The sequence below is a fragment of the Oncorhynchus mykiss genome, chromosome 26 (genome assembly GCF_057628025.1).
Source record: "Oncorhynchus mykiss isolate SJ-2025 chromosome 26, ASM5762802v1, whole genome shotgun sequence".
NCBI lineage: Eukaryota > Metazoa > Chordata > Actinopteri > Salmoniformes > Salmonidae > Oncorhynchus > Oncorhynchus mykiss.
The window spans coordinates 10,708,601-10,719,685 of record NC_143047.1 but is presented as its reverse complement, the minus strand read 5'-3'; the positions used below and the strand labels follow the sequence as shown (position 1 = coordinate 10,719,685).

At 40.5% G+C, this 11,085-nt stretch overlaps 1 protein-coding gene across 1 annotated transcript; it reads right to left on the bottom strand.

Annotated features, from left to right (window-relative positions):
- Window positions 1–211: 211 nt before the first annotated feature.
- LOC149971369 (type-2 angiotensin II receptor-like) lies at window positions 212–2,224 on the bottom strand. Its single transcript, XM_090222118.1, has one exon. It carries the CDS (start codon window positions 2,116–2,118, stop codon window positions 1,183–1,185), a length of 936 nt encoding a protein of 311 aa, XP_090078244.1. The 5' UTR covers window positions 2,119–2,224; the 3' UTR covers window positions 212–1,182.
- Between the last annotated feature and the right edge of the window lie 8,861 nt (window positions 2,225–11,085).

Below are 11,085 nucleotides of genomic sequence, written 5' to 3'. Positions count from 1 at the left end.
AGAATGGGATTGATAGTTCGAGAAAAGCTTTAAAAAGGTCATTTCAGTGTCCTGAAGCGAGGAAGTTCATAAATAAGGGTGATATTCAAACCATGAGAAGTATGCTCATCGTACATACAGTACATGTATGCTTTAGTTATTATTAGTTAGAGCAGAGTACGTAGTCTGCAATCTAGATCAGGCCGGTGTATGAAATGACAGTAGCAATAGCATTTGTGGAGAGCAATTTATTAAAATGATAGTGTAATTTATTGTACACCTGGGTCTGATTCTTCAAAAATTGACGAAAGAATTTCGTAGGAAAATAAAATATTCTAGTTGTATATGCTACAATAACATGATCCTTTATGACCAGACTCAATTCACAGTTCAATTCCAATCTGCAGAGCAGAACAATCTTTCATATTTACTGAGTAAGGCCTCATCGCTGTAAAAGGTGTAATGTGTTCGCTTAAAGAACACCCATAAAAGTTAACTGTGCATAAAAGTCAGACTATATTTTTTGCTAGCTGCAGTAAAAGCACATTTTATTTGCCTGTCTCAAGTGTTTGGGCCTGACAGTCAGAGCTTTTTTCCTGCTCCATCTGCATCAACACACTGTACCATGAAGGGCATCAAAGACTTGAGCCACTTGAAGATGTCCAGGCCAATGTTTCACGTTTTTTTGCAACATTATTGTCACTTTATGGTCTGAGGAACCAAAGGGCTGAATAAATAATGAAAGTTGATGTAAAGTGTGTGAGAGAACCAAGGGCTCTCTGTGGTCAGGGTTTGACAGTCATGTTGAAGATACTGACAAAACAGTTTTCTCACCTACTCTTATCTACCACTTCCTGCAAAGCGAATTGATCATTTCACTTTCAATTTTGCAGTTACCATGTTGCCTTGATGCATTTCAGTACTGACCAAGTTTGCATGGTTTGAAAGGAGACATTGAAGATTGCTTCAAGCTGCTTCGTGATAATTTTTTTGTTGTTAGATTTCATTCTGTTTCTGCTTTTACCAAAATTGTTGGTCTTTGGTCAATCATGATGAAGCTGTTTACCATTTAAACGTTATCTCAATATAGGTAACCTCTGCACCTCAAGCTGTGGTGCCTCCCTCCCTCTGATTTTAAATGCACAGCTCAAATAAAATAAAAATATAACAATCACAAAGAAGCATAAATGATTGACAGAATTATTACACACCGATCTGAATAGCAGGGTCTGCTCTCTCCCGCTTATCTGGTCTTCTCTGCCAAATTCTCTGAAAGGCAAACGCATACAGAAAGGGGTCCACACAACTGTTAACAAATGTAAGGCACTTTGCAAAGTCCCGTGTCAACTCCGCAAAGGTCGTCAACTTAGCAGATGTAACAGGGTGTGAATACTTCAGTAAGGTGGCTGAGATGTCCACAATGTTAACAACATGACCAGGAACCCAGAGAATGATGAAGGCCACAGTAATTCCAGTGACCAATCTGGTCATCCTTTGGGTGCTGAAGAGGGCTGTCTGGTTCACTCGCTTGTGAAGTAAGAAATAAAAAATCACCAGAATGGAACCCAGAACAAAACCCACCAATGTCTCGAAAAAAAGAACAGCCACTCTTTCCCAGTCCGATTCAGTGTGTCTTTGACATCTTAGACCAGAACCAGTAACCACTGTTTTCCTTGTTGCAACAGCAGGCCCAGTTAGGATGCATGCAAGTCCCCATAGTGCAGGTAGCAATACCTTCTCACCTCTCCTTCCCAGCCTGGCCCACTGGTGGGGGTAGAGAACCGACACGTAGCGCTGCACACTCATCACAGTTACAGTCATGATATTGATGTATAGGCTGCAATAGACCATGAAGGAGAAGAACTTACAAAGCCCACGGCCAAGATTCCAACCACACAGGAGGGAATAGATCCACACAGGGAGGGAGGCCAGACACAGGATGTCAGAACAAGCCAGATTCAGCATCAGTTTCAGGGTGACATTATCTATTTTTACCTGGCGCAGAATGACCATCACGACAACTATATTTGCAGGGAGGCCCACTAGGCAGCACAGTCCCAGCAGTGTACTGGAGACAACGTTGCCAGGATTCCCTGAGGTGATGTTGGAGATTGAGATGTTGAGCTGATCCACGGTCATGACTTGAGAGAGATTGTTGTGATGATCAGAGTGGTGTGAAGTCAGGAAACTCACTGTACTTCACACTTGCCCTGTGCATGGTCTATTTTTAAACACATGCAGTGCCTTCAGGGCCGCCATCTGGGTGGGGGGTGGAAGAAATAGGTTTCGATTATGTTTTATTGGTAATGGGGAGATACGTAAATGCCAACAAAATACCTTTTCGGTCAGTGTGGTGTGTGTGCGTGTGTAACCTTTATTTAACTAGGTAAGTCAGTTAAGAACAAATTCTTTTTTTACAATGACGGCCTACCCCGGCCAAACCCGGATGACGCTGGGCCAATTGTGCACCGCCCTATGGGACTCCTAATCATGGCCGGATGTGATACGGCCTGGATTCAAACCAGGGAATGTAGTGACGCCTCTTGCACAGATGCAGTGCCTTAAACCGCTGTGTCCATGTGTGCACTATTTAACTGTACTAGAATGCTTAAAAGGCCACAACATTTTTAAATATCGGTTATCGGTATCGTTTTTTTTTGGCAAGGAAAATATTCAATATTGGTATCGGCCAAAAATGTCATATCGGTGCATCACTAGTATTCACTGTAGTGTTTTTGCTGACATTACTTTAGTATTTAGTGTAATATTTTTTGGGACATTACTAGTATACCATAGTATTCACTATAGTGTTTTAGAGGACTTTACTGTAGTAGTCACTGTAGTGTTTTTGCGGACTTTACTGTAGTATTTACTGTAGTGTTTTCACATACATGACTGTAGTATACTATAGTGTGTTTGCAATCATGACTATAGTACAGTGGCTTGCGAAAGTATTCACCCCCTTGGCATTTTTCCTATTTTGTTGCCTTACAACCTGGAAATCAAATAGATTTTGGGGGGGGTTGTATCATTTGATTTACACAACATGCCTACCTCTTTGAAGATGCAAAATATTTTTTATTGTGAATCAAACAACAAATGACACACAAAAAAACAGAACTTGAGCATGCATAACTATTCACCCCCCCCAAAGTCAATACTTTGTAGAGCCACCTTTTGCAGCAATTACAGCTGTAAGTCTCTTGGAGTATGTCTCTATAAACTTGCCACATCTAGCCACTGGAATTTTTGCCCATTCTTCAAGGCAAAACTGCTTCAGCTCTTTCAAGTTGGATGGGTTCCACTGGTGTACAGCAATCTTTAAGTCATACCACAGATTATCAATTGGATTGAGGTCTGGGCTTTGACTAGGCCATTCCAAGACATGTAAATGTTTCCCCTTAAACCACTCGAGTGTTGCTTTAGCAACATGCTTTGGGTAATTGTCCTGCTGGAAGGTGAACCTCCTTCCCAGTCTCAAATCTTTGGAAGACTGAAACAGGTTTCCCTCAAGAATTTCCATGTATTGAACCCCCCTTTGTTCAGGGACACATTATTCCATTTCTATTAGTCACATGTCTGTGGAACTTGTTCAGTTTATGTCTCAGTTGTTGAATCTTGTTATGGTCATACAAATATTTACACATTAAGTTTGCTGAAAATAAACATAGTTGACAGTGAGATGACATTTATTTTTTTGCTGAGTTTATGTGAACCCTTTGGAATTGTAACGGATTTCCTCCTCTTCGTCTGAGGAGGAGTAAGGATCGGACCAAAGCGCAGCGTGGTAAGTGTTCATGATGATTTTTAATTCAAACTTATAACACTAAACAGAAAATAACAACGTGAATTTACAAAACCGAAACAGTACCGTGTGGCCAAAACACTCACACGGAAACAAACACCCACAAACCAAAAGTGAAACCTAAGTATGATACTAAGTCAGCGACAACCAACAACACCTGCCTCTGATTGAGAACCATACTAGGCCGAACTCAAAAACCAACATAGAAAAACAAACAGACTGCCCAACTCACGCCCTGACCATACTAAAACAAAGAATAAAATAACAGAACTATGGTCAGAACGTGACAGGAATTACCTGGATTTCTGCATAAATTGGTCAGAAAATTTGATCTGATCTTCATCACAACAAGTCACAAAAACAGACAAACACGGTCTGCTTAAACGAATAACACACAACCAATTATACATTTTCATGTCTTTATTGAACACACCGTGTAAACATTCACAGCGCAAGGTGGAAAAAGTATGTGAATCCTTGGATTTAATAATAATAATAATAATAATAACTGGTTGACCCTCCTTTGGCAGCAATAGCCTCAACCAAACAGTTTCTGTAGTTGTGGATCAGACCTGCACAACGGTCAGGAGGGATTTTGGACCATTCCTCTAAACAATACTGTTCCAGTTCAGAAATATTCTTGGGATTTCTGGTGTGAACCGCTCTCTTGAGGTTATGCCACAGAATCTCAATTGGGTTGAGGTCAGGACTCTGACTGGGCCTCTCCGTTATTGATTTGCTTCTGTGTTTTGGGTCGTTGTCCTGTTGCATCACCCAAATTCTGTTGAGCTTCATTTGGAGAACAGATAGCTTTACATCATCCTGCAAAATGTATTGATAAAGTTGGGAATTCATTTTTCCGTCGATGATAGCAAGCTGTCCAGCAAAGCAGCCCCAAACCATGACGCTCCCTCCACCATACTTTACAGTTGGGATGAGGTTTTGGTGTTGGTGTGCTGTGCCTTTTTTTCTCCCCACATAGTGTTGTGTGTTCCTTCCAAACTTCCTTCAGACGTGCAGCAATGGATTTTTTGGAACAGCAGTGGCTTCTTCCATGGTGTCCTCCGATGAACACCATTTTTGTTTAGTGTTTTATGTATCGTAGACTCGTCAACAGAGATGTTAGCATGTTCCAGAGATTTCTGTAAGTCTTTAGCTGACACTCTAGAATTCTTCTTAACCTCATTGAGCATTCTGCGCTGTGCTCTTGCAGTCATCTTTCCAGGACGGCCACTCCTAGGGAGAGTAGCAACGGACAATCTGTCTTAGTCCGGACTGATGACCATTTATTTGTTTTTTATTTTTTTAACCCTTATTTAACTAGGCAAGTCAGTTAAGAACAAATTCAGATTTTGACCTTGTCAGCTCGGGGATTCAATCTTGCAACCTTTCGCTTACATGTCCAACGCTCTAACCACTAGGCTACCTGCCACTCCTTTCCAGACAAACATCAAGGCTTTTAGAGATACTTTTGTAAACCTTTCCAGCTTTATGCAAGTCAACAATTCGTAATCTTAGGTCTTCTGAGATCTCTTTTATTCGAGGCATGGTTCCCATCAGGCAATGCTTTTTGTGAATAGCGAACTCAAATTTTGTGAGTGTTTTTTTTATACGGGAGGGCAGCTCTGACCCAACATCTCCAATCTCGTCTCATTGATTAGACTCCAGGTTAGCTGACTCCGGCCTCCAGTTCGATTTTGGAGAAGTCATTAGCCTAGGGGTCCTTACACCATGGCAACCCTGCCTCCCTACAAGCTAGGGGTATTGATCATGTTCCGGCCTCTGTTAGAAAAGGGTACCGCCTTTAACAGTTAAACCAAAGGGATTTACAAACCACATGCCACTAACTACCCTGGATTAAATTAAGATATGGATTTCTCACCCTTCCTGTAGAGTCGTGAGAGGTCCATTTGCTGTCATCTGGTGGACATTTTGCTCAATTGCCCTCAGCTATGTTCAGACTGTTGTTGTTCATGTTTCGCTGTGTACTATGGAATATATTGCTTTCTTATTCTTGACACTTCTCCCAGTCATATTTAAGGTTAGGACTACTTTTCTAAGTGTTCTGATACTTCTAGCTTGGAGTTGTATTTTTATGATAATATGGCTACAGTATTTCACTTTTTAATGTGTATAGTATTGCTTACTAGGTGTGTCCAATCAATTTTGCAACCGCTCCCTCTTCCAATTAGGGCTAATTGGAAAAGCTGTTCAAAAGAGGACATTGTATTATTTCTTTGTACTCCCTAACGAAGGCCATGCAGCCTCCTTTCTTTTTGGTGACCAATTCACCCCTTTTACCAAAGAGCACCTTCTGTCTACCAAAATGTACTATTGTGTACCTTAGTAGCACTTCCCTTCCTCCTTTTTCTACTGTTTGTCTATTGTTGTGACTTAGATGGAAAGGGGACTATCTTGGTAGGAGATGAATGAGGTGAATAATTAGTTCAACAGATGAGCCCTAAGACTTTTTGATCATGAATGTGTGGCATCGTGGTTTATACATCAGCAAGGCTCTCTGAGGTGGGCTCTGCAAAGCAGGCTGATGGGATGTAAGTCATCCTTATAGACTAATGATATTATAGGCAAACCTAGCCAGTCATGTACAGTGCCTTGCGAAAGTATTCAGCCCCCTTGAACTTTGCGACCTTTTGCCACATTTCAGGCTTCAAACATAAAGATATAAAACTTTATTTTTTTGTGAAGAATCAACAACAAGTGGGACACAATCATGAAGTAGAACGACATTTATTGGATATTTCAAACTTTTTTAACAAATCAAAAACTGAAAAATTGGGCGTGCAAAATTATTCAGCCCCCTTAAGTTAATACTTTGTAGCGCCACCTTTTGCTGCGATTACAGCTGTAAGTCGCTTGGGGTATGTCTCTATCAGTTTTGAACATCGAGAGACTGAAATTTTTTCCCATTCCTCCTTGCAAAACAGCTCGAGCTCAGTGAGGTTGGATGGAGAGCATTTGTGAACAGCAGTTTTCAGTTCTTTCCACAGATTCTCGATTGGATTCAGGTCTGGACTTTGACTTGGCCATTCTAACACCTGGATATGTTTATTTTTGAACCATTCCATTGTAGATTTTGCTTTATGTTTTGGATCATTGTCTTGTTGGAAGACAAATCTCAGTCCCAGTCTCAGGTCTTTTGCAGACTCCATCAGGTTTTCTTCCAGAATGGTCCTGTATTTGGCTCCATTCATCTTCCCATCAATTTTAACCATCTTCCCTGTCCCTGCTGAAGAAAAGCAGGCCCAAACCATGATGCTGCCACCACCATGTTTGACAGTTGGGATGGTGTGTTCAGCTGTGTTGCTTTTACGCCAAACATAACGTTTTGCATTGTTGCCAAAAAGTTAAATTTTGGTTTCATCTGACCAGAGCACCTTCTTCCACATGTTTGGTGTGTCTCCCAGGTGGCTTGTGGCAAACTTTAAACAACACTTTTTATGGATATCTTTAAGAAATGGCTTTCTTCTTGCCACTCTTCCATAAAGGCCAGATTTGTGCAATATACGACTGATTGTTGTCCTATGGACAGAGTCTCCCACCTCAGCTGTAGATCTCTGCAGTTCATCCAGAGTGATCATGGGCTTCTTGGCTGCATCTCTGATCAGTCTTCTCCTTGTATGAGCTGAAAGTTTAGAGGGACGGCCAGGTCTTGGTAGATTTGCAGTGGTCTGATACTCCTTCCATTTCAATATTATCGCTTGCACAGTGCTCCTTGGGATGTTTACAGCTTGGGAAATCTTTTTGTATCCAAATCCGGCTTTAAACTTCTTCACAACAGTATCTCGGACCTGCATGGTGTGTTCCTTGTTCTTCATGATGCTCTCTGCGCTTTTAACGGACCTCTGAGACTATCACAGTGCAGGTGCATTTATACGGAGACTTGATTACACACAGGTGGATTGTATTTATCATCATTAGTCATTTAGGTCAACATTGGATCATTCAGAGATCCTCACTGAACTTCTGGAGAGAGTTTGCTGCACTGAAAGTAAAGGGGCTGAATAATTTTGCACGCCCAATTTTTCAGTTTTTGATTTGTTAAAAAAGTTTGAAATATCCAATAAATGTCGTTCCACTTCATGATTGTGTCCCACTTGTTGTTGATTCTTCACAAAAAAATACAGTTTTATATATTTATGTTTGAAGCCTGAAATGTGGCAAAAGGTCGCAAAGTTCAAGGGGGCCGAATACTTTCGCAAGGCACTGTAGAATACACAGTCCTGAACAGCAGGAGTATTTCTGCGTACTGTGGCGTATGGACGATAAAAATGGAAATTCATACATTCGTAAAATGTAAGGCCAAGGGAATTGGCCAAATAAGTGGGGGCGGGGCATTATACAGAACATTAACATGAATAGGGTTGGCTCGTCAGGCTTTGTTTAATGCTAGTGGCAGGTCATTAGTAAACATAGAAAAGAGTAGAGAGCTGCCCTGCGGTACGCCACACTTTGCATGTTTAACATTAGAGAAGCTTCCATTAAAGAATACCATTCTGTGTTCTATTGGATAGATAGCTCTGAATCTACAATATGGCAGAGGTTGAAAAGCCATAACACATACTGTACATTTTTTCAACAATAGGTTATGGTCAGGTTTGGCTTCCCTCCAGGTCTGAGGACAAACATTTTGGCAACAAAGGGTTTTGTGACAGATGAGCAATCTGATTCAATGAAAGACGGAGTTTAATTAGTCTTAGAGCCTATAATTTAATATAAATTATTCCAAAGCCTTTTCCATCATACTTAGTCATTTATCTTGGTTTCTTAATACAATTTCAAATTTTTGTCCAGTGACATAATTCCTCAATTTACAGCAAATTTGCCAATCAGATGTGCAGCTAGACTTATTCATCACTCTTTTTGCCTCATCCCTATCAACCCTCTCCCTCTCCCGAGCAGTGGTGTAAAGTACTTAAGTAAAACTACTTTAAAGTACTACTTAAATAGTTTTTTGGGGGGTATCTGTACTTTAATTTTTATATTTTTGCCAACTTTTAATTTTACTTCACTACATTCCTAGAGAAAATAATGTACTTTTTACTCACTACATTTTCCTTGACACCCAAAAGTACTCGATATCTTTTGACAGGAAATGGACCAATTCACACACTTATCTAGAAAACATCCGTGGTCATCCCTACTGCCTCTGATCTGTTACTCATTAAACACAAATGCTTTGTTTGTAAATTATGTCTGATTGTTGGAGTGTGCCCATGGCTATCTGTCAATAAAAATAAAATTGTGCCATCTGGTTTGTTTAATATAAGGAAATTATTTATACTTTTACTTTTGATACTTAAGTACATTTGAGCAATTCCATTTACTTTGACACTTAAGTATATTTAAAACAAATACTTCTAACTTGTACTCAAGTAGTATTTTACTGGGTGACTTTCCCTTTGTACTTGAGTCATTTTCTATTACGGTATCTTCACTTTTACTCAAGTATGACAATTGAGAACTTTTTCCACCACTGCTCTTGAGTGGAAAGCTTGATGAAAACCAGTCTATATTCAGGTCACCCAGAAACTAGACCTCTGTTAACATTGCATATTATCAAGCAATGTACACATAATATTCAGATAATTCATGTTGGTACTTGGTGGACTATAGCAGCACCCCAAAAGAAGAGGCTTTTGTGAATAAGTGAAGGAGAAAACCTTTGAAGCTCACTAGGGTATTTTTCTCCTGCCCTTTTCTCATAGTCATTTCTTGGATTTGGATAGCCATGTTGTGGAGTCTTTACAACCCTTTGCTACCACTTGGTAGACATCCCCTTAGATGTGCATAAGCAGAAATACCTATATCCGTCCACCAGGGGACAGCAAAAGTCACTTATGGTGATGGTTAAGCTTGGTAAAGAGTTTGTTGTCCTAAAATGACAAATGACTGTCTCCTGGATGTTAGAATTCTTAATTTCAAATAATTTCCCATTGTTAAGACAACATCTTATACGTGACGTTTTTTCTTCTCTGCACAATAAAAAAAAGACGGGGAAAAGAATGACAGACTGTAAACTGTTAAGATAAACAAATGTACTGTTTTTGCGCAGTGGCCAGACAGAGTTAGCTTTTCCACCAGATAAGCTTGCTAGGAACAATACAAGGTGACAATGTGAGAGAGCTGGCAGCAGCAGCTGCTTGGCTTGGCCTGACCTGAGAGAGCAAGCCCAGAGCTGCTGAGCTGGGGAGAACGGGAATTATGGGTGATGTATTGTTGTGCAGACAGATGAGCTGTGGATGTGGGACTACACAACACTCTCTCTCTCTCCTTGAATCTAAGTATTCACATGGCAGTTTAATCAGCCCTTTCCCTGGAGTAGACGGAACATGATATGTCAACATAGAGATAGCATGAAAAGTTAAAAAATACACTTAAATTATATCTGATACATAAGGTGTCTCTGATGTACTCTCCTAGACTGCCAGAGCTAGTCCCCTTAAAAACAACTCAAGCCTTCCAGTTGGTTTCAATTTATTTCCAATGAGAAAAACAAAACATCACAACCTTATCCATAATGGTTTATGAAGCAAGTTTACTTTACTTATTCCTTGTGCAAAACAACTAGATCAAAAATTTAAAACTGAGACCCATGCCTCTGCTGCAAACGACTGGTTGTCAAGTAGAGGTCATATGGTATCTTGCATTTCTTTACAAGCTGAATATGGTGTTTGGCCTTATCACACACCTTTTCCCTTGTTCTCCCAGATACAACATCTGTGCAGAGCAGTGCTTTGGCTTCTAGTAAAACACATTGAGCTTTCTCTTTATCTAAGATTGATAATAGCCATGAAATCACTGCAAAGACTATGGTACGGCTCCACTGAGATTACAGCTCATGTTGTTAGTAACACAACATTTTGCATCCCGGGGCAGTTCTGAGAAGAGACTATCTTTTCATTACATCTGTGCAGTGTGTCAGTGCAGAAAGAATGAATTAGGAAGACCCCGTCACATTGAATAGGTCCTACAGTCACCCCATCCCTCATGTACTGGCAGCAGAATAAGGAGTGTGACATGATGACATACACCCATCAGCACATGCCTCATGTCACAGATATCTTGCACAACACAGAGAACTTTAGAGATAAACCAGAAAGGATGATCTGAGAGCATGGTTGATGCCTGGAAACATGTGTTACAGTATCATACACAGCATCTGCATCACAGGAGGCTGCTGCGGGGAGGAAGGCTCATAGTAATGGCTGGAATGGAGTGAATAGAATGGTATCAAACACATGGCCAACCACGTGTTTGACGTGTTGGATAGCAATCCGTTG